A 26,526-nucleotide genomic window follows, 5' to 3' on the forward strand; every position below is an offset into this window, starting at 1 on the left:
TGTTATCAAAACTCTTAGCACGTCTGTTATGCTCCATTAATTCAGCAGATGCTACGCGTTTTGCATTGTCATTAAGCGTGTTTGATTTAATTTTGGTCTTCAGGTCTTCACAAATACTGCAGACATCGAACTGAGGTTTGCCAAATGGATAACTGAAATTTTTCTCGAAATAATCAAAGTAAAACTCATACTTTATTAGATTCTTCATGTCAGGAAATTTTTATATGAAAAGTTCATGCATTTTTGCCACATTAAGTTGAGCATCGAGATATGTGACTGGTGTAGAAGTATAGTGTGCAACATATTTTGTAAATGAATCAATATGTTCATGTACTTTAACTAGATGTGAGGCTGGAACAGCATTAGAACGGTTCTCATGTTTACCTCTCATGTCAATAGGGGACTTCCCAGAGGCCAAAATATGTATCAACCGAATGACAACTTTGTGTGACACAACATGTAGGCTTATGTAAGCATTAAAACATACTTCGCTTGTCCCTTTCATGGCAAAGTACTTGAAAGAGGACTTGTGTGGTTTGGAGTTTTTATTTAATGGCCTGTGCCTTCAACTTCATACCTCTCAGTTAGGCTCATTAACAATGTGTCCTGTTCTATCTTAGTTCTGCCACTATATAGGGTTTTAATAATCTTCTCCTTTTCCTCAATACAGAAAATATTCATGCATTTCTTCCTGCACTTACAATTAGGGCTGGTGGTTTTGGCTGGAACATGAAAACCTGCTGAAGTTACAAATTCCTCAGCACGACGTCTTGCTAACTTTTCCATCTCCTGTACATGTTTTTCTTTGTAATGTCTTACATCTTGGTTCACTGCTGTCACTGTCCGTTGCTGATATTGTTACTTGGTTAAAGTAAACCAAAAACTAATTAACTTCACTAAACTAATTTTGGCACTGATCTTATCACTTTACACTGTAGAAATAACCAACATAACCTTAACAGCTCGCTCATCTGCTACATTACACGCCAAAAACGTGACTGAGCAGCGAGCAGTAGCGATGTGGTGGGTGTCGCCGACACGAGCTCGGCTTTGAGTTGAAGAAGGGACATATTCCAGGAATATGTCCCTTCTTCAACTCACTCGTATCTAACTGTCGTTGGCAAGCGCATTTGAAGTAGAGGAAGATGTTCTTTTTTATGCTCAATGGATGTCGATCCGTCCAAAGAAGAGAATGGCTATCTCAGCTTAATCTGTGAAATTTGTGGAATGTGTACCTTTTTCAACTCACCCATTCGGTTGCTATATGGCGTGTTCTGTAGCTTTGTTCTGAGAGAGGCTACAGCAAATGGTAGTCTGGTGCCTGATACCCGTATCATTCAACCGTTCCATAATCTTCTGTTTACATATTTTGATCCACTGTGATACTAGTACTTTTAATTTTCTTCCCAATTCGTCTGTCAACCATTTCGCAATAAACAGCAACAACATCATTCACTTGGTCCTTCGTGCTTATAAAGTAAACATGCATGTACCTAGAAAAATCATCTACGAATTTCAGGAAATAGTAGTTACCTTCTAAGGATTTGTTCTCCATAGGTCCAAAGAAATCTGTATGAATGAGTTGCAAGACTTCCATAAATCTTTGACGTCATTTAAATGGCAGCCCAGCCTGCTTTCCTCACACGCACACATCACGCATTATTACTTCCATAATTTTCCATCCTAGTTGCCATATTCTTCAATAAGGCCATACTTTTTCTATTCCAGTATCCAAGTGTTCTATGTCAAAGCAATCTTTTGCAGGAAAAAGAGATTCATTTCCAGTTTCAGTAAATCTTTAACTGTATTTAATTCATAAATATATCTTAAATTAGTTGCCACAAGAGTAGATTATTTTGGCTCCCTCTATATCAAAGGTAAACTTGATACCCTTCTACACTATTTCGCTTACCAACAGCAAATTAGTTGCAATATTCGTCACATATTGTACGTCATGAGTGATTACAATTTGTTTTTCCCCATTCACTAGCAAATTAAGATCAACTATTCCTGCGAGTTCACACTTTAACTTAGACCCATCAACTGTGGAAATTCCAGTGACAGTCTTTGAGTGAACATCATACAAAACTGATGGAGGTCTAATAATGTGCACGTATCCTTCTGAATCTAAAAACCATTCAGGATGACTGTCACTCTGTTTACTAAAAGAATAAAAGCAGAAACTGTCTTACCTTTTGGGTAGTTGTCCTTGCAGAACTACTAGAATAAACATGATTCTTTTTATTAATACTCAACCTTCGGTTACACCAGGCTGAAAAATATCCCATCTTCTGGCATCTGAAACATTTCATTGGATTCTTCTTCTTGTATTTAGAGTATAAAGGCGACGCAGTTTCTACCTTCAGAGCCTAAGAAATTGGCTCATTTTTCATGTTCTGTAAAACCTTTACCTTCACACTATCCAGTGCAATGGGTATTCACAAAGAAGCGAAACCCATAGGTCTAATCATAGGTAAATATTTCTCTGGTAGCCCAGCTAACAATAAAGTTCCATTCCTATGCAATTTCAAAGCTAATATTCCTCAAATGATTTGAGACTGAAATTATTTTATTCACATAATCGTCCACACTTTTGCACTTGTTCAATCTAGTAGTTATCAGCTCATGAAGTAATCCTACTTTTCTGGTTAAACTTCCATCTTCAAATGCGTTTTCCAGTTTGTCCATACCTTCTTTGCTGATATAGCCTTTTCTATGTGAACGTAATTTATGTATCAATCAAAAGGATTAGTTTTTATTTCGCATTCCAATCCTTAGCAGAAAAACTTGATTGTGTAGGTTTCAGAGTACCTTTTACGACGTCCATTAGCTCATAAAAGTGCAAATACGCCTCAAAAGCAATTTTCCAATTTGCATAATTCTCGTGCATGACCTACAAGCCTATTTGCGGTATCTGTGTACATATTTATATTCATTAAGACTTGTTCCATAGATCATGAATATGACATTTTGTAATGATGTGGAATGTGTCACTTTAACATATGTTTTCTTTACACAAAATAATATTTTTTTACGTTTCCTACTTCATATCTAATAATTCATCTATTGAATAGAAGGAGTTATCATCAAGAAATTCTTTTAATTTGCTATGAATATTGGTTAGCTGTCTGTCAGACTTTTAATCCTATTTGGCAAATGACCAAAGAATTTAGTGGCAGCATAATTCATTCCTGTCCCTGCCAAATTCAGATTTAACTCAGAATTGTGAAGATCATCCTTTCTTCTTCACTGTTATTTTTGAACTGGAGTGGGTTATTAACAACAAATTTCATAAATGAATATATGTTTTGCGAAGGTTCCTTAACTAAATGTCTGCAAGGTGGGTGGGTTTCAGCTATTATTCTGATTACATTTGTGCAATGAATACTTTTCCTCTTGATGATCAATTACCTCAAAATATGATGCCATATGAAAGCAGTGAATGAAAATAAGGATAGTAGGCTAATTTACTGATAAATTTATCCCCAAAATTTGCAATAACCCTAGTAGCAAAAGTAGCTGAATCTAACGTTTCAGCAGATCATCGATATGTTTCTTCCAATTACATTTCTCATCAAGGCACACACCCAGAAATTTTGAATATTCTGCCTTAACAATAGACTTCTGTTCATCATCTATATTTATCAATGGTGCTATGCCATTTACTGTTCAGAATTGTATATACTGTGTTTTCTCAACATTTAGTGAGAGTCCATTTGCAGAGAACCATTTTAATAATTTTCTGAAAGGCATTATTTACCATTTCCTCAGCTGATTCTTGTTTGTTGGGTGTGATTACTATACTCGTATCATCAGCAAAAGAACTAGCTTTTCATCTGCATGAATATAGAGTGGCAAGTCATAATATACACTCCTGGAAATGGAAAAAAGAACACATTGACACCGGTGTCAGACCCACCATACTTGCTCCGGACACTGCGAGAGGGCTGTACAAGCAATGATCACACGCACGGCACAGCGGATACACCAGGAACCGCGGTGTTGGCCGTCGAATGGCGCTAGCTGCGCAGCATTTGTGCACCGCCGCCGTCAGTGTCAGACAGTTTGCCATGGCATACGGAGTTCCATCGCAGTCTTTAACACTGGTAGCATGCCGCGACAGTGTGGACGTGAACCGTATGTGCAGTTGACGGACTTTGAGCGAGGGCGTATAGTGGGTATGCGTGAGGCCGGGTGGACGTACCGCCGAATTGCTCAACACGTGGGGCGTGAGGTCTCCACAGTACATCGATGTTGTCGCCAGTGGTCGGCGGAAGGAGCACGTGCCCGTCGACCTGGGACCGGACCGCAGCGATGCACAGAAGCACGCCAAGACCGTAGGATCCTACGCAGTGCCGTAGCGGACCGCACCGCCACTTCCCAGCAAATTAGGGACACTGTTGCTCCTGGGGTATCGGCGAGGACCATTCGCAACCGTCTCCATGAAGCTGGGCTATGGTCCCGCACACCGTTAGGCCGTCTTCCGCTCACGCCCCAACATCGTGCAGCCCGCCTCCACTGGTGTCGTGACAGGCGTGAATGGAGGGACGAATGGAGACGTGTCGTCTTCAGCGATGAGAGTCGCTTCTGCCTTGGTGCCAATGATGGTCGTATGCGTGTTTGGCGCCGTGCAGGTGAGCGCCACAATCAGGACTGCATACGACCAAGGCACACAGGGCCAACACCCGGCATCATGGTGTGGGGAGCAATCTCCTACACAGGCCGTACACCTCTGGTGATCGTCGAGGGGACACTGAATAGTGCACGGTACATCCAAACCGTCATCGAACCCATCGTTCTACCATTCCTAGACCGGCAAGGAAACTTGCTGTTCCAACAGGACAACGCACGTCCGCATGTATCCCGTTCCACCCAACGTGCTCTAGAAGGTGTAAGTCAACTATCCTGGCCAGCAAGATCTCCGGATCTGTCCCCCATTGAGCATGTTTGAGACTGGTTGAAGCGTCGTCTCACGCGATCTGCACGTCCAGCACGAACGCTGGTCCAACTGAGGCGCCAGGTGGAAATGGCATGGCAAGCCGTTCCACAGGACTACATCCAGCATCTCTACGATCGTCTCCATGGGGGAATAGCAGGCTGCATTGCTGCGAAAGGTGAATATACACTGTACTAGTGCCGACATTGTGCATGCTCTGTTGCCTGTGTCTATGTGCCTGTGGTTCTGTCAGTGTGATCATGTGATGTATCTGACCCCAAGAATGTGTCAATAAAGTTTCCCCTTCCTGGGACAATGAATTAACGGTGTTCTTATTTCAATTTCCAGGAGTGTATATTAAGAACAATAGGGGACCCGAGACTATGCCCTGTGTTACGCGATCCTTGATATCTCCCCAGTTAGAGGACTCTGCTGATTTTTGCAGACTATCTGTACTTTTAATTTCAACCTTCTGCATTCTTCCAGTTAAATATGAATTAAACCATTTGTGCACTGTCCCACTCATACAATAATACTTAAGCTTACCTAGAAGAATTTCGTGATTCACACAATCAAAAGCCTTTGAAAGGTCACAAAATATTCCAATGGGTGATGTTCCGTTACTCAATTCTTTTAATGTTTGATCAGTGAAAGCATATATAGCATTTTCTCATATTAACAGTAATTTCTATTCACCATCAACATAATGCATCTTTGTACAAAGTTGTACACAAAAACACATCAGTTTGATATTTATTATTTCATATTAATTCAGTGCTTGGCCCATAATCTGTTAGATTTTTTAGTTTAGAGGCAAAATAAAAACTTACTTTTTGTTAATACACAACACATTTACAAATAGGCTATGCACAAGATCTCGTTGCTAAAACGTAAGCATAGAATACCATTTCATGGAGATCTAATGCACTCACCACAATGTTTCCTATGCACAACTGTATAAACTGGAAAAATATATTGTTCACATGTCTCCAACACTACCACACCCTGGTACAGCCCCTGTCTGTTGTATTTGTGTAATGTTTGTGATCAAGCACCCTGCACTCTTGGTTACAACGATCACCACTCTTTCCATTGACCAAGCCAGTATTTCCATCCTCTTTAGCAAGCCACCAAAAATTACTCAGTATCATTGTCGGTAGCATGGGAAACTCCCCATAGTACTTGATTGGCAGTTTGTTTTGTAATGTCTATTAGTGGCATTTCATGGTCCCAGTAATTCCTTTCTTCAGATATTTCTCCAACGACCACTGAAAATTACCATTTTAGCTATTGTACATCTGGAGGAGAGTAAACTGTTCTTTTCCGATATAGTATACCCTCTTCCTTGAAGAACTCTTCAAATTTGCTGTTGATGTACTCAGTCCCATTGTCTGATTGGAAGCTTTGCATTTTTCTCCCTGACTCGCATTCCACACATCCCTTAAATTCCACAAAAGACTCAAACACATCACTTTTCTGCTATAGCACTTTCACTACCAAATACCTTGAAGGATCATCCAGGTAAGTAAATAATCATTGCCTCCACCCAGGGAGGTCTGTCTAACGTAACCTACATCACTATGTACTAGTTCTAGAATATCATCAAAAGTAGTTTGACTCGGTTTCAAAGGCTGTCTTTTCATTTTTCCTTGCACACAAATTTCACATTTTGCCTTGTAGTTTGTGGCTCCACATACTTCAGGTAAGACTTCTCTGTGTCCAAGTCTTTGGTGCCACAAAACTTCTGCCCTTCTGGCTGTTGCTTCATTTTCAATTTGTTGATGTGTTTTGTCACTGTGTGGCATCACTGTACTGTTGTTCACTTTGTAATATTCACATTGCACTAAATAGGCATTATTGTTTGATGATCTTCCTCTCAACACTTCCTTCTCATCAACAGACACACTAACAAAACCATTTTTGAATCTGATACACATCTCTTTTTTGTCCATCTGTTTGACAGACAACAAGTTCCCATCCAGTTCTTTCACCAAAATCACGTCTGTTAATTGGATTGTCTTACCACCACATGATTCTGCTGCTTTCATGATAACTGTCCCCTTACCAGTCACTTCAGCAACTTTCCCATCAGCCAGTTTCACTTCCCCAAAGATACTCATCTCTAAGTCCTGTAGTATCTCTTGGTGACTAGTCATATGATGTGATGCTCCTGAATCCAAAACCCACACCTTTTCATTAGCACCTTCTCCACATTTGGTCACTGTCATAGCCACTTTTTCTTCATATTCTTTTTCAGTTGCACTTGATGGACCTTCACTGTTTGGAACGTTTTTAAAACTGTTGAGCTTGCATCCATTTGCCCTGTATGCTGATTTCATGGTATAATTCTGTTTGCTTGGCGGAACACCACTTGTTTTCCTTGGAAATGTGGATACTCCCTGGCAATGTGGTCTGCTTCACCACAGGAAAAACAGAGTCTGATTCTGTTCTGACTTCTGCTGCATATGCTTTGGCTTCTTCTTGGCAATTAGTTGACAAGAAATCTGGTTCCAGACGCTTCTCTTCTAATTCTAATCTGTTGATGACAATTTCTGTAGTTAATCTGTCTTCGTATCTTTCTAGACTTCTAATGAGGCCTTCATAATTCTCCAAAGGTAGTCTGAGAAGCATGAAGCCTGCAACTGTCTTATCATCAAAGTTGAAACCCCCTTGCTTCACTACTCTGTTGGCAGCAAAGATTTTCGTCACATATTCATCCATCATCATATCATCATCGTTCTTGATATTTACTAAGTCTCTCATCTTGGATATGGTGTTGAGTAGGCCGTTGTTGCAGTTAATCTTTTTGAGCTTCTCCCATGCTTCCTTTGCTAATTTCAGAGAACCAATTGTTTCTAGGTAGCGGCCTTCGACTAGCATCAGAATGATGGACAAGGCCATTTTATTTTTCTTCCTTTTTTGCGCATCCAACTGATCATAACGCATTTCAAAACCGGGTTCTATGGCAACCCATGCATCACAGTGCTGTATGAGTGAACGAACATGGATAGACTATGCAAAAAAAAAAAAAAAAAATACTGCTGCACAGGCGATCAATTTTCACAGATGGTTCCGTCATTATGTACTGTTTTCTTCGTCGTCGGCTGTTGTAAAATGTTAAAATACGTCGTCTTCGTCAGTTCCGTCGCTTAATGTTCGTTTTCACTTCGAATTTGTAAACATGCTTGCCACAGAGTGCCCTGTGCCCATAACCTGTTAACTTTTCTGTAGCGCTTGTCTTCTTTAAATGAGGATGAGGATAATTATTTGACTAAGAACATAAAGTACACATCATCACTGTTTACTCATGTATTAAACTGCATGTTCTATTTTATTCTACACAACACACAGACTACATAACACAAAAAGCCATCACATTTTTGTTCCTCTTAGTACCTCAGCTTGGCGCGAACTCCCCTCCAAAGAGCACCCGTACAAGAAGACAAAACAGTAGGTTCAAGCCCTCTGGAAATGGCGCTGTATTCAAACTGATGCCTCAACGAATTAGATCAACTGAATTACAACAAAAGGTTTTGCATGTACCACAACATGGGGTTTCCAGAACCATTCTGATGATAACGGAGACTCTTCACAGCATATTTCTCTGAGTTACGACACTTTATTAACTATGTTTTCACCTCTCCACGGAGTTTACGTCCACAAGTATGGTAATTCTGAACCTCTGTGTCTCGCAACTGGATAAAGATATCAACAAAACTTTCGAGGTTACTCGAGATATAGATCTTAGGAATATATTGTAAAAGATTCAGCCGTTTTTTTTGGTTTTCTAAGGAACCGTCTGTCCTTGAGCTAATAGTACCTACATCAAATGCAAAAAGGGCCAACTGATGTGCTCCATTTGCCTGAGAAGTGGTAAGTGTGTAATATTTATATTTTGACCCTATACTGTTGGATAGAGACACTAAGACGATCCTTCTGTTGGATATACAATTGGTCCCTAGTCCAAGGGCTATGGAAAACACTTGATGCTACCATTCTACCGCCAGTGGAGGTACAAGCCATGGAAAAATTCTGTTTTTATGCTTCGAGTTATGGAACATATTAAGTAGCACATGCTGTTGTATGCATATTGATTTATTGTGTGGCTTTTTTTGCTGGGAGTCTCCAAAGAGATACCCTGTTTCCCTTTGATGCAGTTCTTTTCATTTAGGCAATGAGGTTACATCTTTAAGAGCACTGGAATCTGCCAGTAAAGAAAGAAATACGGAACGAATTAGTTGTGACCTATAGTAAGGAACCAAAACCGGCATTTGCATTAAGCTGAAACTGGGAAACCACGGAAACCCATTTTCAAGAGTGCTGGTGGGTGGTTTCGAACCACTTTGTCGAACAAATCCAGTGGTTGATAGATTAGCACCTCAATGTGCAGATCTACCCCAGTCATTGGAGAATTTGGAAAAACTGGTTGTTGCACACTGATTTGAAATAAAATGCATCACAACTACAGAACGTATTATGATATATTTTTCCTTTAATTCTGAAGGACTGGTCATGTGATAGTCCATAAATGCACGCATGTTTCCAGATTTAATTTCGCATGGAATTACTAGGTTCAGTTATTACAGCATTGCAAGAGCGTAAACAGATTTTGGACGAAAGGACGAGCCCGCGGGGGTGTAGTCAGCTCAGACGAATTCAGTCAGACTACTGAAAAACTCTTTTTAGATACAAAGGAACTATAGGCTGTGCTATCACGAGGTACTCCTGCCGCCCTCCACGAAATCCTCTCCCCATCGTTCCATATCGGGACTGGTTGTCATAACTGAGTACCGCCCAGGTGACCACATTGGGTGATATCTCGCCACATGGACTGCTAATTATAGAATTTGGAGCAATTTTTTTAAAGAACTGCAACCACCAATGTTTGGACGATATTTCTGTTGATCAACACGATATTTGGGCAAGACAATTGAATCGAAGAGTATTTTTATGCCCTAATATTAATGTAATGTTATTTGTCATGTTTTTATCGCTCCACTGTTGATTAGTGTTAGCGAAAGCGTAGTTATTTGGAGTCTAGTAGAAGTCTGGGGTTATAATGATTCAGTATTTCACATCTTTGTATTGCGATACGTTGTGAAATTTCGAACATTCGTGAGTGCCGTGGTTGATGAGTGTTTTGGATATATAATTTAATTCATAAGCACGAATGGTCACAAGTAGTTGATCTCGGAAAAATTGTTGTTGTTGTGATCTTCAGTCCTGAGACTGTTTTGATGCGGCTCTCAATGCTAATCTATCCTGTGCAAGCTCCTTCATCTTCCAGTATCTACTGCTACCTACATCCTACTGAATCTGCTTAGTGTATTCATCTCTTGGTATCCCTCTACGATTTTTACTCTCCACGCTGTCCCCCAATGCTAAATTTGTGATCCCTTGATACCTCAGGACATGTCCTCCCAACCGAACCCTTCTTCTAGTCAAGTTGTGCCACAAACTTCTCTTCTCCCCAATCCTATTCAATACTTCTTCATTAGTTACAGGATCTACCCACCTAATCTTCAACATTATTCTGTAGCACCACATTTCGAAAGCTTCTATTCTCTTCTTGTCCAAACTATTTATTGTCCATGTTTCACTTCCATACATGGCTACACTCTATACAAATACTTTCAGGAACGACTTCCTGACATTTAAATCTATACTCGATGTAAACAAATTTTTCTTCTTCAGAAACACTTTCCTTGCCATTGCCAGTCTACATTTTATATCCTCTCTACTTCGACCATGATCAGGTATTTTTCTCCCCAAACAGCAAAGCTCCTTTACTACTTTAAGTGTCTCATTTCCTAATCTAATTCCCTCAGCACCACCCGACTTAATTCGACTACATTCCATTATCCTCGTTTTGCTTTTGTTGATGTTCATCTTCTACCCTCCTTTCAAGACACTGTCCATTCCGTTCAACTGCTTTTCCAAATCCTTTGCTGTCTCTGACAGAATTACAATGTCATCGGTGAACCTCAGAGTTTTTATTTCTTCTCCCTAGAATTTAATACCTACTCCGAATTTTTCTTTTGTTCCTTTACTGCTTGCTCAATATACAGATTGAATGACATCGAGCAGAGGCTACAACCCTGTCTCACTCCCTTCCCAACCACTGCTTCCCTTTCATGTCCCTCGACTCTTATAATTGCCATCTGGTTTCTGTACAAATTGTAAATAGCCTTTCGCTCCCTACATTTTATCCCTGCCACCTTCAGAATTTGAAAGAGAGTATTCCAGTCAACATTCTCAAAAGCTTTCTCTAAGTCTGGAATTGCTAGAAACGTAGGTTTGCCTTTCCTTAATCTTTCTTCTAAGATAAGTCGTAAGGTCAGTATTGCCTCACGTGTTCCAACATGTCTACGGAATCCAAACTGATCTTCCTCGAGGTCGGCTTCTACCAATTTTTCCATTCTTCTCGAAAGAATTCGCGTTAGTATTTTGCAGCTGGGGCTTATTAAACTGATAGCAAGGTAATTTTCACATCTGTCAACACCTGCTTTCTTTGGGATTGGAACTGTTATATTCTTCTCGAAGTCTGAGGGTATTTCGCCTGCCTCATACATTTTGCTCACCAGATGGTAGAGTTTTGTCAGGACTGGCTCTCCCAAGGCCGTCAGTAGTTCTTGTCTACTCCCGGGGCCTTGTTTTGACTCAGGTCTTTCAGTGCACTGTCAAATTCTTCACGCAGTATTGTATCTCCCATTTCATCTTCATCTACAGCTTCTTCCATTTCCATAATATTGTCCTCAAGTACATCACCCTTGTATAGGCCCTCTATATACTCCTTCCACCTTTCTGCTTTCCCCTCTTTGCTTAGAACTGAGTTTCCATCTGAGCTCTTGATATTCATACAAGTGGCTCTCTTTTCTCCAAGGCTCTCTTTAATTTTCCTGTAGGCAGTATCTATCTTACCCCTAGTGAGATAAGCCTCTACTTCCTTATATGTGTCTTCTAGCCATGCCTGCTTAGCCATTTTGCACTTTCTGTCGATCTCATTTCTGAGACTTTTGTATTCCTTTTTCCCTGCTTCATTTACTGCATTTTTATATTTTCTCCTTTCATCAATTAAATTCAATATTTCTTCTGTTATCCAAGGATTTCTACTAGCCCTCGTCTTTTTACCTACTTGATCCTCTGCTGCCTTCACTACTTCATCCCTCAGAGCTACCCATTCGTCTTCTACTGTATTTCTTTCCCCCATTCGTGTCAATTGTTCACTTATGCTGTCCCTGAAACTCTGTACAACCTCTGATTTAGTCAGTTTATCCAGGTCCTATCTCCTTAAATTCCCACCTTTTTGCAAATTCTTCAGTTTTAACCTACAGTTCATAACCAATAGATTGTGGTCAGAGTCCACATCTGCCCCTGGAAATCTCCTACAATTTAAAACCTGGTTCTTAATTCTCTGTCTTACCATTATATAATCTATCTGATACGTTTTAGTATCTTCAGGATTCTCCCCCCCATGAACCATGGACCTTGTGGTTGGTGGGGAGGCTTGCGTGCCTCAATGATACCGATAGCCGTACCGTAGGTGCAACCACGATGGAGGGGTATCTGTTGAGAGGCCTCCTGAAGAGGGGCAGCAGCCTTTTCAGTAGTTGCAGGGGCAACAGTCTGGATGATTGACTGATCTGGCCTTGTAACACTAACCAAAACAGCCTTGATGTTGGAGTACTGCGAACGGCTGAAAGCTAGGGGAAACTACAGCCATAATTTTTCCCAAGGGCATGTTGCTTTACTGTATGGTTAAATGATGATGGCGTCCTCTTGGGTAAAATATTCCGGAGGTAAAATAGTCCCCCATTCAGATGTCCGGGCGCGGACTACTCAGGACTACATCATTATCAGGAGAAAGAAAACTGGCATTCTACGGATCGGAGTGTGGAATGTCAGATCCCTTAATCGGACAGGTAGGTTAGAAAATTTAAAAAGGGAAATGGATAGGTTAAAGTTAGATATAATGGTAATTAGTGAAGTTTGGTGGCAGGAGTAACAAGACTTCTGGTCAGGTGAATACAGTGTTATACTTAGAAAATCAAATAGAGTTAATGCAGGAGTGTGTTTAATAATGAATAAAAAAATAGGAGTGTGAGTAAGCTACTACAAATAGCATAGTGAACGTATTATAGTGGCCAAGATAGACATGAAGCCCATGCCTACTACAATAGTACAAGTTTATATGCCAACTAGCCCTGCAGATGACGAAGAAATTGAAGAAATGTATGATGAGATAAAAGAAATTATTCAGGTAGTGAAGGGAGACGAAAATTTAATAGTCATGGGTGACTAGAATTCGACAGTAGGAAAAGGGAGAGAAGGAAACATAGTAGGTGAATATGGATTGGGGCTAAGAAATGAAAGAGGAAGCCGTCTGTTAGAATTTTGCATAGAGCATAACTGTATCGGAAAAATTAGGACTGAGCAATAGTGGTTAGTGCTGCTATCGATATATCTATAGCATTGTTGGTTGCAATAGCTAGAAGATGTACTTTGTTGGTGCTGCACGTTTAAGCGGTCTTGGTCAATATAAACTTAGCTGCAGTGTTCTTCTGCGGCACACTAGATGTGTGCATAGAATCAGCTACGAGAGAAATCTGTGCAATACACACGTTTATTTGTAAATAAAAGCCGACTAAGGAATTTTGCTTAGTAGGAGACGTTTTGTAAAATATCGTACAGCGATCTTGAAGCTCTAGATTCGCGTACTTTACTGTGTGCGTCGCTCGTTCTGCATAATCTTTCGTTGATTGTATCAATACCCGTTTACATTGCAATACATTGTGAAATTTAAAATATTCGATAGTACCGTGGTTGACAAGTGTTTTGGATATGTAATTTAATTCGTAAGCACGAATGGTCACAGGTTTGTTTAAGCCATGGGAGAGTGTCACAGAGATACTGAAGGAACTGCAATGACAAACTCCTGAAGACAGACATAAGCTAACCCGAGAAAGTCCATTAACAAAGTTTCAAGAACCGGTTTTGACTTATTGCTGTAGGGATATTCTACAACTTAATATGTATCGCTCACATTGGAATCGTCAGTGGAACAGGAAGAAACCCTACTAACCGGCACAATGGGACGCACCCTTGTCACGCACCTCACAGTAGTTTGCAGAGTATAGATATACATAGTTCAAATCTACCGGATACCTTGTTGACTATCGATAGCGCGTACCATTTCTTCGTCAAGATAACTTTCAATTACACTTCACACCAACTTGATTTGGGTGACAGAGGCGGGCAGGACCCCCACCCTGTGTCTGCGTCCCTGCGATAGATAAGCAAGCATCAATCGCATCCTTTTGCAGGGATCGCTCCCTCTGTCGTATATGTGGTTTATCCGTTTTAGTTCCTACGTTATGCTTTTCGGCTGTTCTGCCCTAATCACAGTATGTGGATTTGCGGTTGTAGGACATAAAACGGAACTTACATAACATGGAATAGTACCTATCATTACAAATACTGTACATAAGGCTATATATAAATTAACTCACAAAACGTTTCGCATCCGAAGATTGGTGCCCTGTCCTTATTTGTTTGTCAACTATTTGAACATGACTTAAAATATGTTATATTACCTATATTTCGTGGGTGGAGTGACTAACCACTAAACATGAAAAGAGGTAGATAAATAGTGAATAATTTAGTTGAGGCGTCGTTTTCTATCTCACCAGATTTTATTTGTCCCCTTAACCGCAAATAAATCTCTTTCGTTCAACGATATTCAAATTTTTATAAAATGTTCGTCGGAGAATGCCAGAGGCAATTTTTCTGTATAAAAATTACGCAGATCCTTAACTGAACTATAAATGAATAACGGTAGAATTCTATTAAAATGATAATAATTAAAGTAATAGCCAATCGTTTCCTGCAGCTGAGGAGCGAGATGTAGGAGGTATTATTATGAGTTGTCCCAAGAGATTGACGCAGCGCCGGCCGCGGTGGTCTCGAGGTTCTAGGCGTGCAGTCCGGAACCGTGCAACTGCTATGGTCGCAGGTTCGAATCCTGCCTCGGGCATGGATGTGGGTGATGTCCTTAGGTTAGTTAGGTTTAAGTAGTTCTAAGTTCTAGGGGACTGATGACCACAGCTGTTAAGTTCCATAGTGCTCAGAGCCATTTGAACCATTGACGCAGCGTCAAAACAGTTGTGTGCCAGCTCCAGGTTTTTTTTTTAAAAAAAAGTTGATAACTCGTTGGGAAATCATATCATAAGGCAGTCGTTCGCGTAGGTTTTTACCGCCTCTTGAACACATTTTGTGACTTCTAGGACAAGTCCGGCCACGCTTCTCCCAAGGCGAACATATTATAGCTTAGACACGAACATGTAATGAATTAATGCATCACTAAAGTGCAACGAAACTTGATGGAGAGCCGCTATAAGACCTCTTCACTCACTTTTTTCTGAATAATGGTAGTAACCACCACACGCAGCACCTAACACGAGTCAACACCATTTGCACAATAGCTACGACGCACTATATTGTGATGTGGCTGAGGTTGACAAAGAGTATACACACTCCGTAGCAGCCCGGTGCCTGTCGACTTTCACTTATGATAAAGAAGCTGCGTGTGTGAGGGAATCCCCGCTTTCTTACATAATTACATATCATCACGAGAACTTGGTGAGATAAGGTTTTCGGTACGATACTCTTAGAGCCGAACTTCATAGCTGTTTTTCCCAAGTTTAGCTAAGACTTCTCCCAGTCTCAGTATTTATGCCGTTTCGTAATGAATACTTCGCTTCTCAATGTTAAAAAAAAAAAAAATACATTGTCATGGCTGAGACCCTGAATGTGATCTGAATTATCATCCGGCGGTCTTTCAAACAATAGAACCCAAAAGCAAAAGTATTATATGTCTGTTCCAAATGCCTTAATAGTTTTGTCATGTGTGACAGTTAGATTGACCATCTTGTAGAAAAAATATGGTTTAGTTTAATTTTTTATTTATAATTTGTAATTTGATATTGGTGAAAGTGGGAAAATTTTCAGTCAAATCTTTCGGCCAGCTAAGTGATGACGGAAGTAAGCTCAGACTGAGGAATCAGTGTGAGTGGGTACAATACTTAAATGCTACTCATGATCATTTTTGACACTCAGTAGAGCTAGTTTTAGTGACTTGATATTGTGATAGCATTTGTCCTTAGTCAAAGTAAAAATGATTTAAGATAAATTGAATTAAACAATTGTGCTAATATTAGCAATTTTTTTAACAGGGTTGGACTAACAGGAATGGAATTTCATGTACCGAAGACGTTGATGAGTGTTCAAGTAGTAGTTTGGTGTGTTCCAGGGATCCACCTGTACCATGCATTAATGTGCCAGGGTCATTTCATTGTGGATCTTGCCCAACAGGTTTGTGGAGCAGCCAAGAATTTAAAATATAATTAACAATATCAGAAGTGTAATATTTGATTTGTTCAATAATTAATTACAAGTTTAGAATGAGGTCCTGGAATACTTACTAAACTGCCTCACACTTGCTTCACCTGCTAGTTACTTGTGTTATCTGTTTTATTCCAGGAATGCTAGAAAATTGAAAATGTGTGTCATAATTTTGCTGTTACAAAAATCAACTACCTGTAATACTTAACAATCTGATAGATTTTGGCTGTGTGGGTTTCATTACATGATGTTACAAAAGACTTACATGGCCAGTTTCTATTTATGTAATATGTATTGTGCCATAATTGAATCAAAATGTCATAGTATGATGAACCCATCTTCCCAAGACCAGTTATTCAGTTGTGTTGAAACTCACTTATCTACTGACATTATTCTTTTGAGTCTTGTTGGGATATCTTTCAAGTTCCCACTATGATGGCTCCTTCGGAACTAAGTTTGGAATAATGCTAATAATCCAATAACAGATACTTCTGTGCCAACATGTAGGCTATGCCACTTCATTACCATCTTAGTTAACTAACACTAATGCACAGTTCCACACTGTTCTGTTTCTCTTTCTCTCTCTATGCTGCCTCCCTCCCTCTGTCCCTGAAATGCATGAAAGTGTGTGCGCTCACAAGCATGCACCCATGCGCGTGCGCACACACACACACACACACACACACACACACACACACACACATACACACACACACGTTAGCTTGTGAACTTAAATTGCAAAAGCAGGTCTAACTAACAGTGACAATGTATTGCTCCTCAAATCAAGGGAACAACCAACAGTAGTCGTGAAATATGGCCTTTCTACAGACAGTAGCTCTTATGCAGGTCTAATCACAAACAAAATAAAAGGTGCAAATGAAATGATGAAAATGTGTTTTGAAATATAGAAATTTAATATTGCCTCAGTCATCCACATTTCGACTCCACAATTAAAGGGCAACTTTGTTACTGATTTAGCATTTCTGGAGGAAAGTTTCTAATTAATAATTAGTGAAATAGTATTTTCTTATGTTAATTATGTAAAGGAGCTCATTTTAATCAATGTTGCTATCAGGGTGACAAACTAAAGTAAGTTTTTTGAGCTGTTCTAGTTTTCACTATATGACTTTATGAATATGTTATTTTGTATTCTGTGTTGTTTTTTTAGGAAATTATCATTGTAATGGTCGTTTCAGGGTACACTGGAAATGGGTTTTACTGTCTGGACATTAATGAATGTGAGCAAAATAATGGAGGATGCAGTCTCCAGCCCTATGTGCAATGCATCAACACAAAGGTAGGATCCTCTTAATTTTGTAGAGTTACTTTTCTCATATGATGTTTTCAGATTGTGAAAATATTCAGGTGTAACCCAGTAGTTGTAAGTAGGCAGAACTGAAAGTTCAAACCAAAGACTCTTTCCTTGAAAGGGAAGAGTGAGCACACACCTGCACCATTTTCTGTAGATCCTTTCATGAAGCAGACTTGTGGGGAATATGAAAGAAACCAATAACATCAATAGTTGGGGGAACATTCATATAAACTGGATTTATGTGCTATACTAATAACTACCATTAACCTGAATACATGAGGGTAAGGTAAAAAGTAAGTGCTATTTGGTCATTTTAAACATGAATCTTGTTACTGGCAAAACAGCATTGTAAGTAGTATCATTCCTCTACAGAATCTCCCTCAGCTCATTTGCATTTGATCCATCTCTTTATAAGTTTCCTAATTCCACCCTGGAAAAAACTTTGCAGCTCCATGCACATTCATTCCTACACCCATCTCACAGCCTCATTATCTTACAAAAACATGTGATCATGTAGATATTCTTTCATCAGACCAAAAATGTGAGAGTTACTTGGAACAAAGTGAGAAACATACAATGGGTGCTTCAGCTTCTCAAAACCAAGACTTTAAATACAATGTACTGTTTTCCCAGCTGTATGAGGGTGGTCATTTTCTTAGGAACACCACATCTTCTGAAAAACTCCCCACTTCACTTCATTTTGATTTTGGTCTTGAGATCTTACAGTGGCTTTCACTGTTCACTGATTCCTTGTAGAATCTAATGAATCAGCAGATAACCTGTCACGCAGAAACTTGACTTTTGAACTTCTTTTGTTGTACACAAAGATGAATGTTTCTGCAGCTTACTCTGTGCTTCATAGTGAAGGATCCACACCTCATTAACAGTTACTATGTGATTGAGAAAGTCTTCTACTTCCTCTTCAAAACACCTTAAATGTGATTTGACATTTCAAATTATTTTTGTGTATATTTCTCTGTTAGCTGACATAGTATGCAATAAACACAAAATTTGCAGTAGTTTAAAGATTCATGGATGATTGCAAATGCTTGACTGTGGCTTGTGCTCAACTAATTCACAAGTCTGACGTGACAACCATCATGAATCATTCACTCATCTATACAAAACATTCCTGCCCATTTTCAAAGTAGGTGTCTTATCTGAATGCTCTTTGTTATGGACATGGTTACGTTTACAGTGATGTATCCACTTCTAAAGTTTTTGTTTACTGAGACAAACATGACAATACTGCAGCTGCATTCTGCAACTTTAGTGCCTTTAGAGTACAGAACACTATTTATTCCCCTCATTGATTCCTTGATGCATACAGAAATTTTGGCTCTCATAATAAAATGCTCTGAAAATGCTACAAATAGGGCTTTCTACTGAATCAATGTTGTTAATGCACAAGAACAACACGGGGTTTCAGGAATATCACTGTTGAGTCTGTATTGTTAACCTGTGGGACAGAAAAAAAAGCCTTTATACAGGGTGTTACAAAAAGGTACGGCCAAACTTTCCGGAAACATTCCTCACACACAAAGAAAGAAAATATGTTATGTGGACATGTGTCCGGAAACGCTTACTTTCCACGTTAGAGCTCATTTTAATACTTCTCTTCAAATCACATTAATCATGGAGTGGAAACACACAGCAACAGAACGTACCAGTGTGACTTCAAACATTTTGTTACAGAAAATGTTCAAAATGTCCTCCGTTAGCGAGGATACATGCATCCACCCTCCATCGCATGGAATCCCTGATGCGCTGATGCAGCCCTGGATAATGGCATATTATATCACAGCTGTCCACAATACGAGCACAAAGAGGCTCTACATTGGATGCCAGGGTTGCGTAGACAAGAGCTTTCAAATGCCCCCATAAATGAAAGTCAAGAGTGTTGAGGTCAGGAGAGAGTGGAGGCCATGGAATTGGTCCGCCTCTACCAATCCATTGGTCATCGAATCTGTTGTTGAGAAGCGTACGAACACTTTGACTGAAATGTGCAGGAGCTCCATCATGCACGCACTACATGTTGTGTTGTAATTGTAAAGGCACATATTCTAGCAGCACAGGTAGAGTATCCTGTATGAAATCATGATAACGTGCTCCATTCAATGTAGGTGGAAGAACATGGGGCCCAATCAAGACATCACCAACAATGCCTGCCCAAATGTTCACAGAAAATCTGTGCTGATGATGTGATTGCACAATTGCATGCGGATTCTCATCAGCCCACACATGTTGATTGTGAAAATTTACAATTTGATCACGTTGGAATGAAGCCTCATCCGTAAAGAGAACATTTGCACCAAAATGAGGATTGACACATTGTTGGATGAACCATTCACAGAAGTGTACCCGTGGAGGCCAATCAGCTGCTGACAGTGCCTGCACACGCTGTACATGGTACGGAAACAACTGGTTCTCCCATAGCACTCTCCATACGGTGACGTGGTCAATGTTACCTTGTACAGCAGTAACTTCTCTGACGCTGACATTATGGTTATCTTCAACTGCAAAAAGAATTGCCTGGTCCATTGCATTGCTGCATATCAACACAAGCACCGTAGTCAACATTACCTTACTTCAATTGGGCCATCTGGTGGTGAATCGAGGAAATACAGTACATACTGATGAAACTAAAATCAGCTCTAACATGGAAATTAAGCGTTTCCAGACACATGTCTACATAACATCTTTTCTTTATTTGTGTGTGAGGAATGTTTCCAGAAAGTTTGGCCGTACCTTTTTGTAACACCCTGTATATTGACTTGCCCTCACAGTTATTAGATCTGTTGCAGCTATGACTGATTAGTTTGGAAATTAGCAACTAACCTTTATAATTTTTGCAAAAACTTTGTTTAGTATCCCCACCAGCAATCACAATGGAGACAGATAAGGTAGCACGGGTAGCGCAGCAGGACATTCCGCAAAATTTGCCACGGAGGACGCATGTGACACACAATACGGGCAGACATGTTGGCACATGCGGTAGACTGCAGGTGGCAGTAGGGCAGACATGCCAGAACTTCACTCAGAGTTCGACCACCTTGGCTTCATCTAGTGTACCATGCTGTGTGTTGTGCCAAACGCTTAGCAATTAGCCATCCGCATGCTGAATTCTTCCCATTCTTATCTCTACACGAGTTTCAACCCTCTGCTTCCCATAGATTGATCCACCACCAGAATGTGACGTATCCACTCTGGCCATGTAGTGATGAGGTATTGTCATACATGTGTAGATGGTAAACTTTAAAAAAATTCAAACAGTAAAACAATGAATAACTTAAACAAAAATAGATACTGGATTCCATGAAGTATCCAGTTTGACCAAAGTACTATCTGGCCTATCCTGTGGTTCATTTATCCACATGTCATACTCTATAAATCCTATCAGGAGAGCCTTCAAGGAGTGCAGCAAATTGAGTTGTAAATCAATTGCCAGATGCAGTCACTAAGAGTTACTTCCATAAAGAACAACAAATTATGATGGATGTTCATCTACTCATACTGATAACTGTGGGAATTACTTGTAGATTACTCCATATTGTGTGCTGGGTTAAAAATACTTCCTTTGAAAGAGTTTGCTTTTCTACTACTCAGCTGTTGTTTTATGTTCAACACTTGAAACAAAGAATTTGTATAACTCTGCATATCTCACTGTCAACTATCTGTATCCTGACAAAGTCAAGATCTTTAATGTGAACATCAGTGTTATGCAGACAAGGAAGATGAGGCATTTAACAGTTTTCTAAAAATATTCTTACTACATTATGAATCCTGTTTTCCTTTACTCTGAGTCAGATAGAATAACATTTACTATTTAGAGAATTATTGGGCATGAAATGAATAAATACACTAAAGCAAATGATATTCGACTCCATGATCTGTTTTTTTTTATTTTATTTATTTTTTGATAGTTTTACTAAATTGCTTCAGGTAAATGTCAAAATGGTTTCCACTACAAGGTAATGGGTGAATTCTTATACCCACCTTCTCAATACCACAACATGCCTAGCTAGAATTGCCACAATTTCTGCAAATCAGGGAATACCAGGAATTTCAAACGTGTCAGGGAAATAAGGGAAATTGGGGAAAAAAAAACCCACAGGCAAAATCTTGTTTTTGTTTCAGTAGATGACATGGTTTGTTTACTGAGAAGTCATGCACTGTCATGCACTGTGGCTGGGTGCAGCTGAGTATGTGCGCTGCTTCCAAACTCCCTCATTCTTACTGCCTCTCCCCATTCTACCACTCCTTTCAGTTTTCAGTCAGTGCTGCTCCCACTTCTTACCACTAGCTTAACAGCTGCCAACGAGAGGCAGGGAGGCGTGAGGAGTGGTTTGCTTGGATCTGATTCTCAGAGACTGTTGACGAAGCGGCCGGAGATGACAGTCATGTGTGCATGAGATGTGTCTGAGTGATTGTGCGATTGTCTGTGTGTGCTCGTTTTCTGACAAAGTCTATTGCCAAAAATGCAGTTGTAAGAGTGTGATTGTCTTTTCCATGCGCCTGTCTCTGGCTCAGTGATCTTCTTTGTTGTGAGTTGCTATCTATCCTCATCAGTATTTATTCTCATAGTATTTGTGCAAGTTATCTGTTGCATGGATTGATCATCACGATCTCATTTCATGAACAAGGTGTCTGTGACACATGAATAGCTGGCTACACAAGTGGACTTCCACAGCAGGCCAAAACCGCAGGCAATTTCTGTGGGTATCTCCTAATGGATTGGGCCTGCCAATCTGAAGCCTTTTGTTTTGCACTAATGTGAAGGCTCTGCCCAACAGACCTAGTCTCGCCGATCTGCCTGCAGGCTGGGGCTGTTTGTGTGTGCTGTAATGCAGTGGATGTTCGTAGTTTATCCGTGGATCCAGGACTGCAGTGCTCCTTGCCAGACCAGAGGCCATGGGCGATGGATTTCAGGAATTATGACTGTCTCACTGCAAGTACATTGTACAGTACAGCATTTTAAAGACATTTTATTTATTCTAACACATTTTGCACTCTTCAAAAGTAGTTTATATATTAGAAAGTATGGACAATGAATAGAAGATATTTGTGGCAGTCGCTGGCAGTTTGTAAGCTATGCACTCACGTATTTCTTGAAAGAAAAATCACACAGTATCTGTAAAAGATAGATATAACACAATGGGTAATGACTGACAGTATTGAACATAGTAAAGCCAACATTTTATTGGCAGTCACCTACCATGTTGGTTTACACAACTCTTCCCCTTGTTACACACTTCTTTCAAGAGGCCTAGTTTTTCTTTTTTCTTTTTTTTTTCTTTTTTTTTTTTGAGGTTATTTCTTTAATCAGTGAAGGTATTTTAAATCTGTCTTGCAACTCCAAGGAAATGCATATTTTTGTCATAAAATGTGTTTTGTTTGATTGAAATAAAATAACATCAGTGGTCTTCATGAAACATACATACCATTTAGCTTCCTTTCTCCATCTAAAAACAGATCATTACAAAAGAGGTGGAAGTTAGTACTTAAGACTTTTGGTTGAATACAGAAGTCCTTACTTTTTTTTGTCAACTTATGTCTTTACTTACCCTTGATATCTCAAAATTTGTCAGGGAAAAATGCTAAAACTTTTCTGGAAATCAGGGAAATACCAGGGAATTTCACTTGGGGTAACTTGTGGTAACCCTTTTGAAATGCTGTAATGCATGTAATTTTAACATTTTACCAATCTTCATGCTCACCTCTGAGCTACACCTGTATGCCTCTGACATAAGCTTCCTTGTTAACTGTATACTTTGTAATACAGTTTTATTTATGAATTTTTTTTAAAAATTAACTTGTGTTTTTTTAGGTTAACATCTTAATATGGTTTGTCAATTCTTTATTGTACATAAGATTGGTCATTGAGAACTGGCAATCAATTACAGTGACATTGACGGGAGGAAGCCTAATACCAGATAACATTTTTAATGTTTGCATATTAGTAACAGTTACTCTACTGTGGTAGACATCACACAAAAGGATCCTCTTACCAGTCTGCCACATTTGGTTGCTCCAGACCCGTGGAATTACACACATTTTCAGAAGAAACAAAACACCTTGAAAAACTAGAGATAGGACGTTCGTATTCACAGGACATTTACAGTCTTAGACATAAAACTGACCACTGGCCAGCCACCACATGGACTAAGTCTGAGTCGTTCGCTTAAGGTGGCCAATAAAACCAACTGCCACAGACAACACTAAGTCCGTCCATCTGCACAATCTGGCAACACTGTAAGATACGGATCTGTCAGGAGGGAGTGTTGTCTACTTCTGAGATGTTGTCATGTTGTGTGACCCTGTGCTCTAGTGGTAATCGTCATGCATTCTAAACTTACAGTCGCGTGTTCGTGGTTCGTGTGCAACCATATCTCTTTTTTTCTTTTTTACCACATTTCAGCCCTCTTCTAAAGTTATGAGTCTGATTGAACATCAAAGACAATTTGCTTCACATTCTACCCACCATTAATAACAAATATTTCCAGAAACAATTACAAAGGACAGCTCGTGGCTGTGTCGTGATCAGAACAGCGTACACTCAAGCATTTTCTCGTGCTGCAGTGGCTACCGGCCACTGGCCAGATGCCACCCACTGCCTGAAATTGTGTGCTGCCCACGTGAACAGGGCGAGACACCGTCAATGTATGTATCAACTATCATTTTCGAATTTGAAGTTCTAGTTATCATCTTGGAGTTACGCATTGGATTTTGCATACTTGAAAATCATGAACTACGATTAAGCACTGTAAAATTATGTCTCAAGTGGAAAAAAAGGTGTAACATCTACAATACAATATTCACTTTTGGTATAATACAGGGGTGAATGCAGAGGAGGCAGCTCGACAGATTTGAACTGTGTGTAAAGTGAGTGCTTTTGGTAAAAATACCCCAGAAAAAGAAATTCTTGTTTCAACGAAGATCGTTCTGGCCTGAATGATTTTCCACATTAAGGAAGTCTCGACTACTGATATAAGTGATGGATAATCATTTAACCATCATGCAACATTTACATTCAACAGGATAGTTTCAGAAGTCTGGTGTAAGAGTACTGCTTGCTCTAATTCGAAATAACAAAAATCAACGGAGTGACTATTGCTGCAGTTTTGCTTGAACATCATCAGGTTGCTCATTTAGCATTCCTATGCAATACTGTTATTGGTAACCAAGCTATGATGCCTTTATTGTTAACTTCCTAAGAAGAAATTAAAGGTTGAGCCCTATCATAAGATGCAAATTCCAGCAAAGCGTAGTGTGTATGTACCAGGTGATCAAAAAGAAAAAGTCAGTATAAATTTGAAAACTTAATAAACCATGGAATAATGTAGGCAGAGAGGTAAAAATTGACACACATGCTTGGAATGACATGGGATTTTATTAGAAGAAAAAAAATTGCTAGATGCGTGAAAGATCTCTTGCGTGCGTCGTTTGGTGATGATTGTGTGCTCAACCGTCACTTTCGTCATGCTTGGCCTCCCAGGTACCCAGACCTCAGTCTGTGCGATTATTGGCTTTGAGGTTACCTGAGGGCGCAAGTATATCATGATCAACTGACATCTCAAGGGATGCTGAAAGACAACATCCGACACCAATGCCTCACCATAACTCTGAACAGGCTTTATAGTGCTGTTCACAACATTATTCCTCAACTACAGCTATTGTTGAGGAATGATGGTGGACATATTGAGCATTTCCTGCAAAGAACGTCATCTTTGCTTTGTCTTACTTTGTTATGCTAATTATTGCTATTCTGATCAGATGAAGCGCCATCTGTCAGACATTTTTTGAACGTTTGTATATTTTTGGTTCTAATAAAACCCCATGTCATTCCAAGCATGTGTGTCAATTTGTACCTCTCTATCTACATTATTCTGTGATTTATTCAGTTTTCAAATTTATACTGACTTTTTGATCACCCGGTAAAATTTTCCATCTGATAGATTCACATGTGCTACTGCATGATAATGCATTCTTCTGGTTTGCGAAACAAAACCATCCAGGAGACTGATAGGGAAGTCATCTCTCAGGCACCTGTACTGAAAGGGAAGCCATTTCTCAGGCACTTGTCTCTCTGATCGTATACCGTACTTGTAAACTTTTACCGTTCCCTATCTTGGCCAATCAAGTGTCAAGGCAATTGATTTCTAGACGAAAATGCTCTTCAAAATACACTGGTTTAATGACATCGTTAGAACCAGTAGGTTTCTACAGGCATAGAATTTGTAAACTACTGTAGCATTGTCATGTTGTTTTAGATATTGTGAAAGAAGAATACTGTAGCTGATTAATTCCTCTTTGGTGATTACTGTTGTGTTCAATAAAATAATGGAAAACACAATTAACAATAATCACTGTACTAATACAAATTCAACTTAACTACTGAGACATCATGATGGCACTCTATCTTAATGAAGCATCAAGTGTCTGTAAGACAGTTGCGCCTATTTTAACGCAAATTAGTAGAATATTGCCAATTTTTGACTTCTAATAGGTCTGTAATGACTTCATGCGCTGTATCATATTCAAGTATTACGAAAATGCAGCAGTTAATAGATAAAATTATGTATTCACAACAACAAAAAATATGTTGGCAGAAAACAAAAGTGGCACTGTTAATTTTGCAGTACTGTAAGGTAGCTCACTGACACTAAGAGGTTCTGTAAGTAGCAAGATCAATTTTGTTCAAGCTTTGTCTTACGATTCCCTTATTGATTTTCTGCCTGCCTGGTTGTAGCTCTGCTACAAAAGAATAAATAATCTGGCTTTCAGCAAGTCTCAAAAGCTGAACTAAAGCATCTTGTACCTCGGAGCTAGTGAAGGGGTGCGGCTTATGTGTCTTACTTATTGGCTCCGTAGCTGCTGT

General features: G+C 39.6%; 1 protein-coding gene across 1 annotated transcript in view; it reads left to right on the plus strand.

Moving 5' to 3' along the window:
- Positions 1 to 26,526, plus strand: part of LOC126285431 (cubilin-like) — a 1,398,426-nt gene that overhangs the window by 225,483 nt on the left and 1,146,417 nt on the right. The window contains exons 9-10 of the mRNA XM_049984811.1: positions 16,168 to 16,306; positions 17,533 to 17,633. Of these exons, the coding sequence (XP_049840768.1) occupies positions 16,168 to 16,306; positions 17,533 to 17,633 (240 nt within the window). The remainder of the gene's footprint in view (positions 1 to 16,167; positions 16,307 to 17,532; positions 17,634 to 26,526) is intronic.

Source organism: Schistocerca gregaria, chromosome 8 (genome assembly GCF_023897955.1).
Source record: "Schistocerca gregaria isolate iqSchGreg1 chromosome 8, iqSchGreg1.2, whole genome shotgun sequence".
Taxonomy (NCBI): domain Eukaryota; kingdom Metazoa; phylum Arthropoda; class Insecta; order Orthoptera; family Acrididae; genus Schistocerca; species Schistocerca gregaria.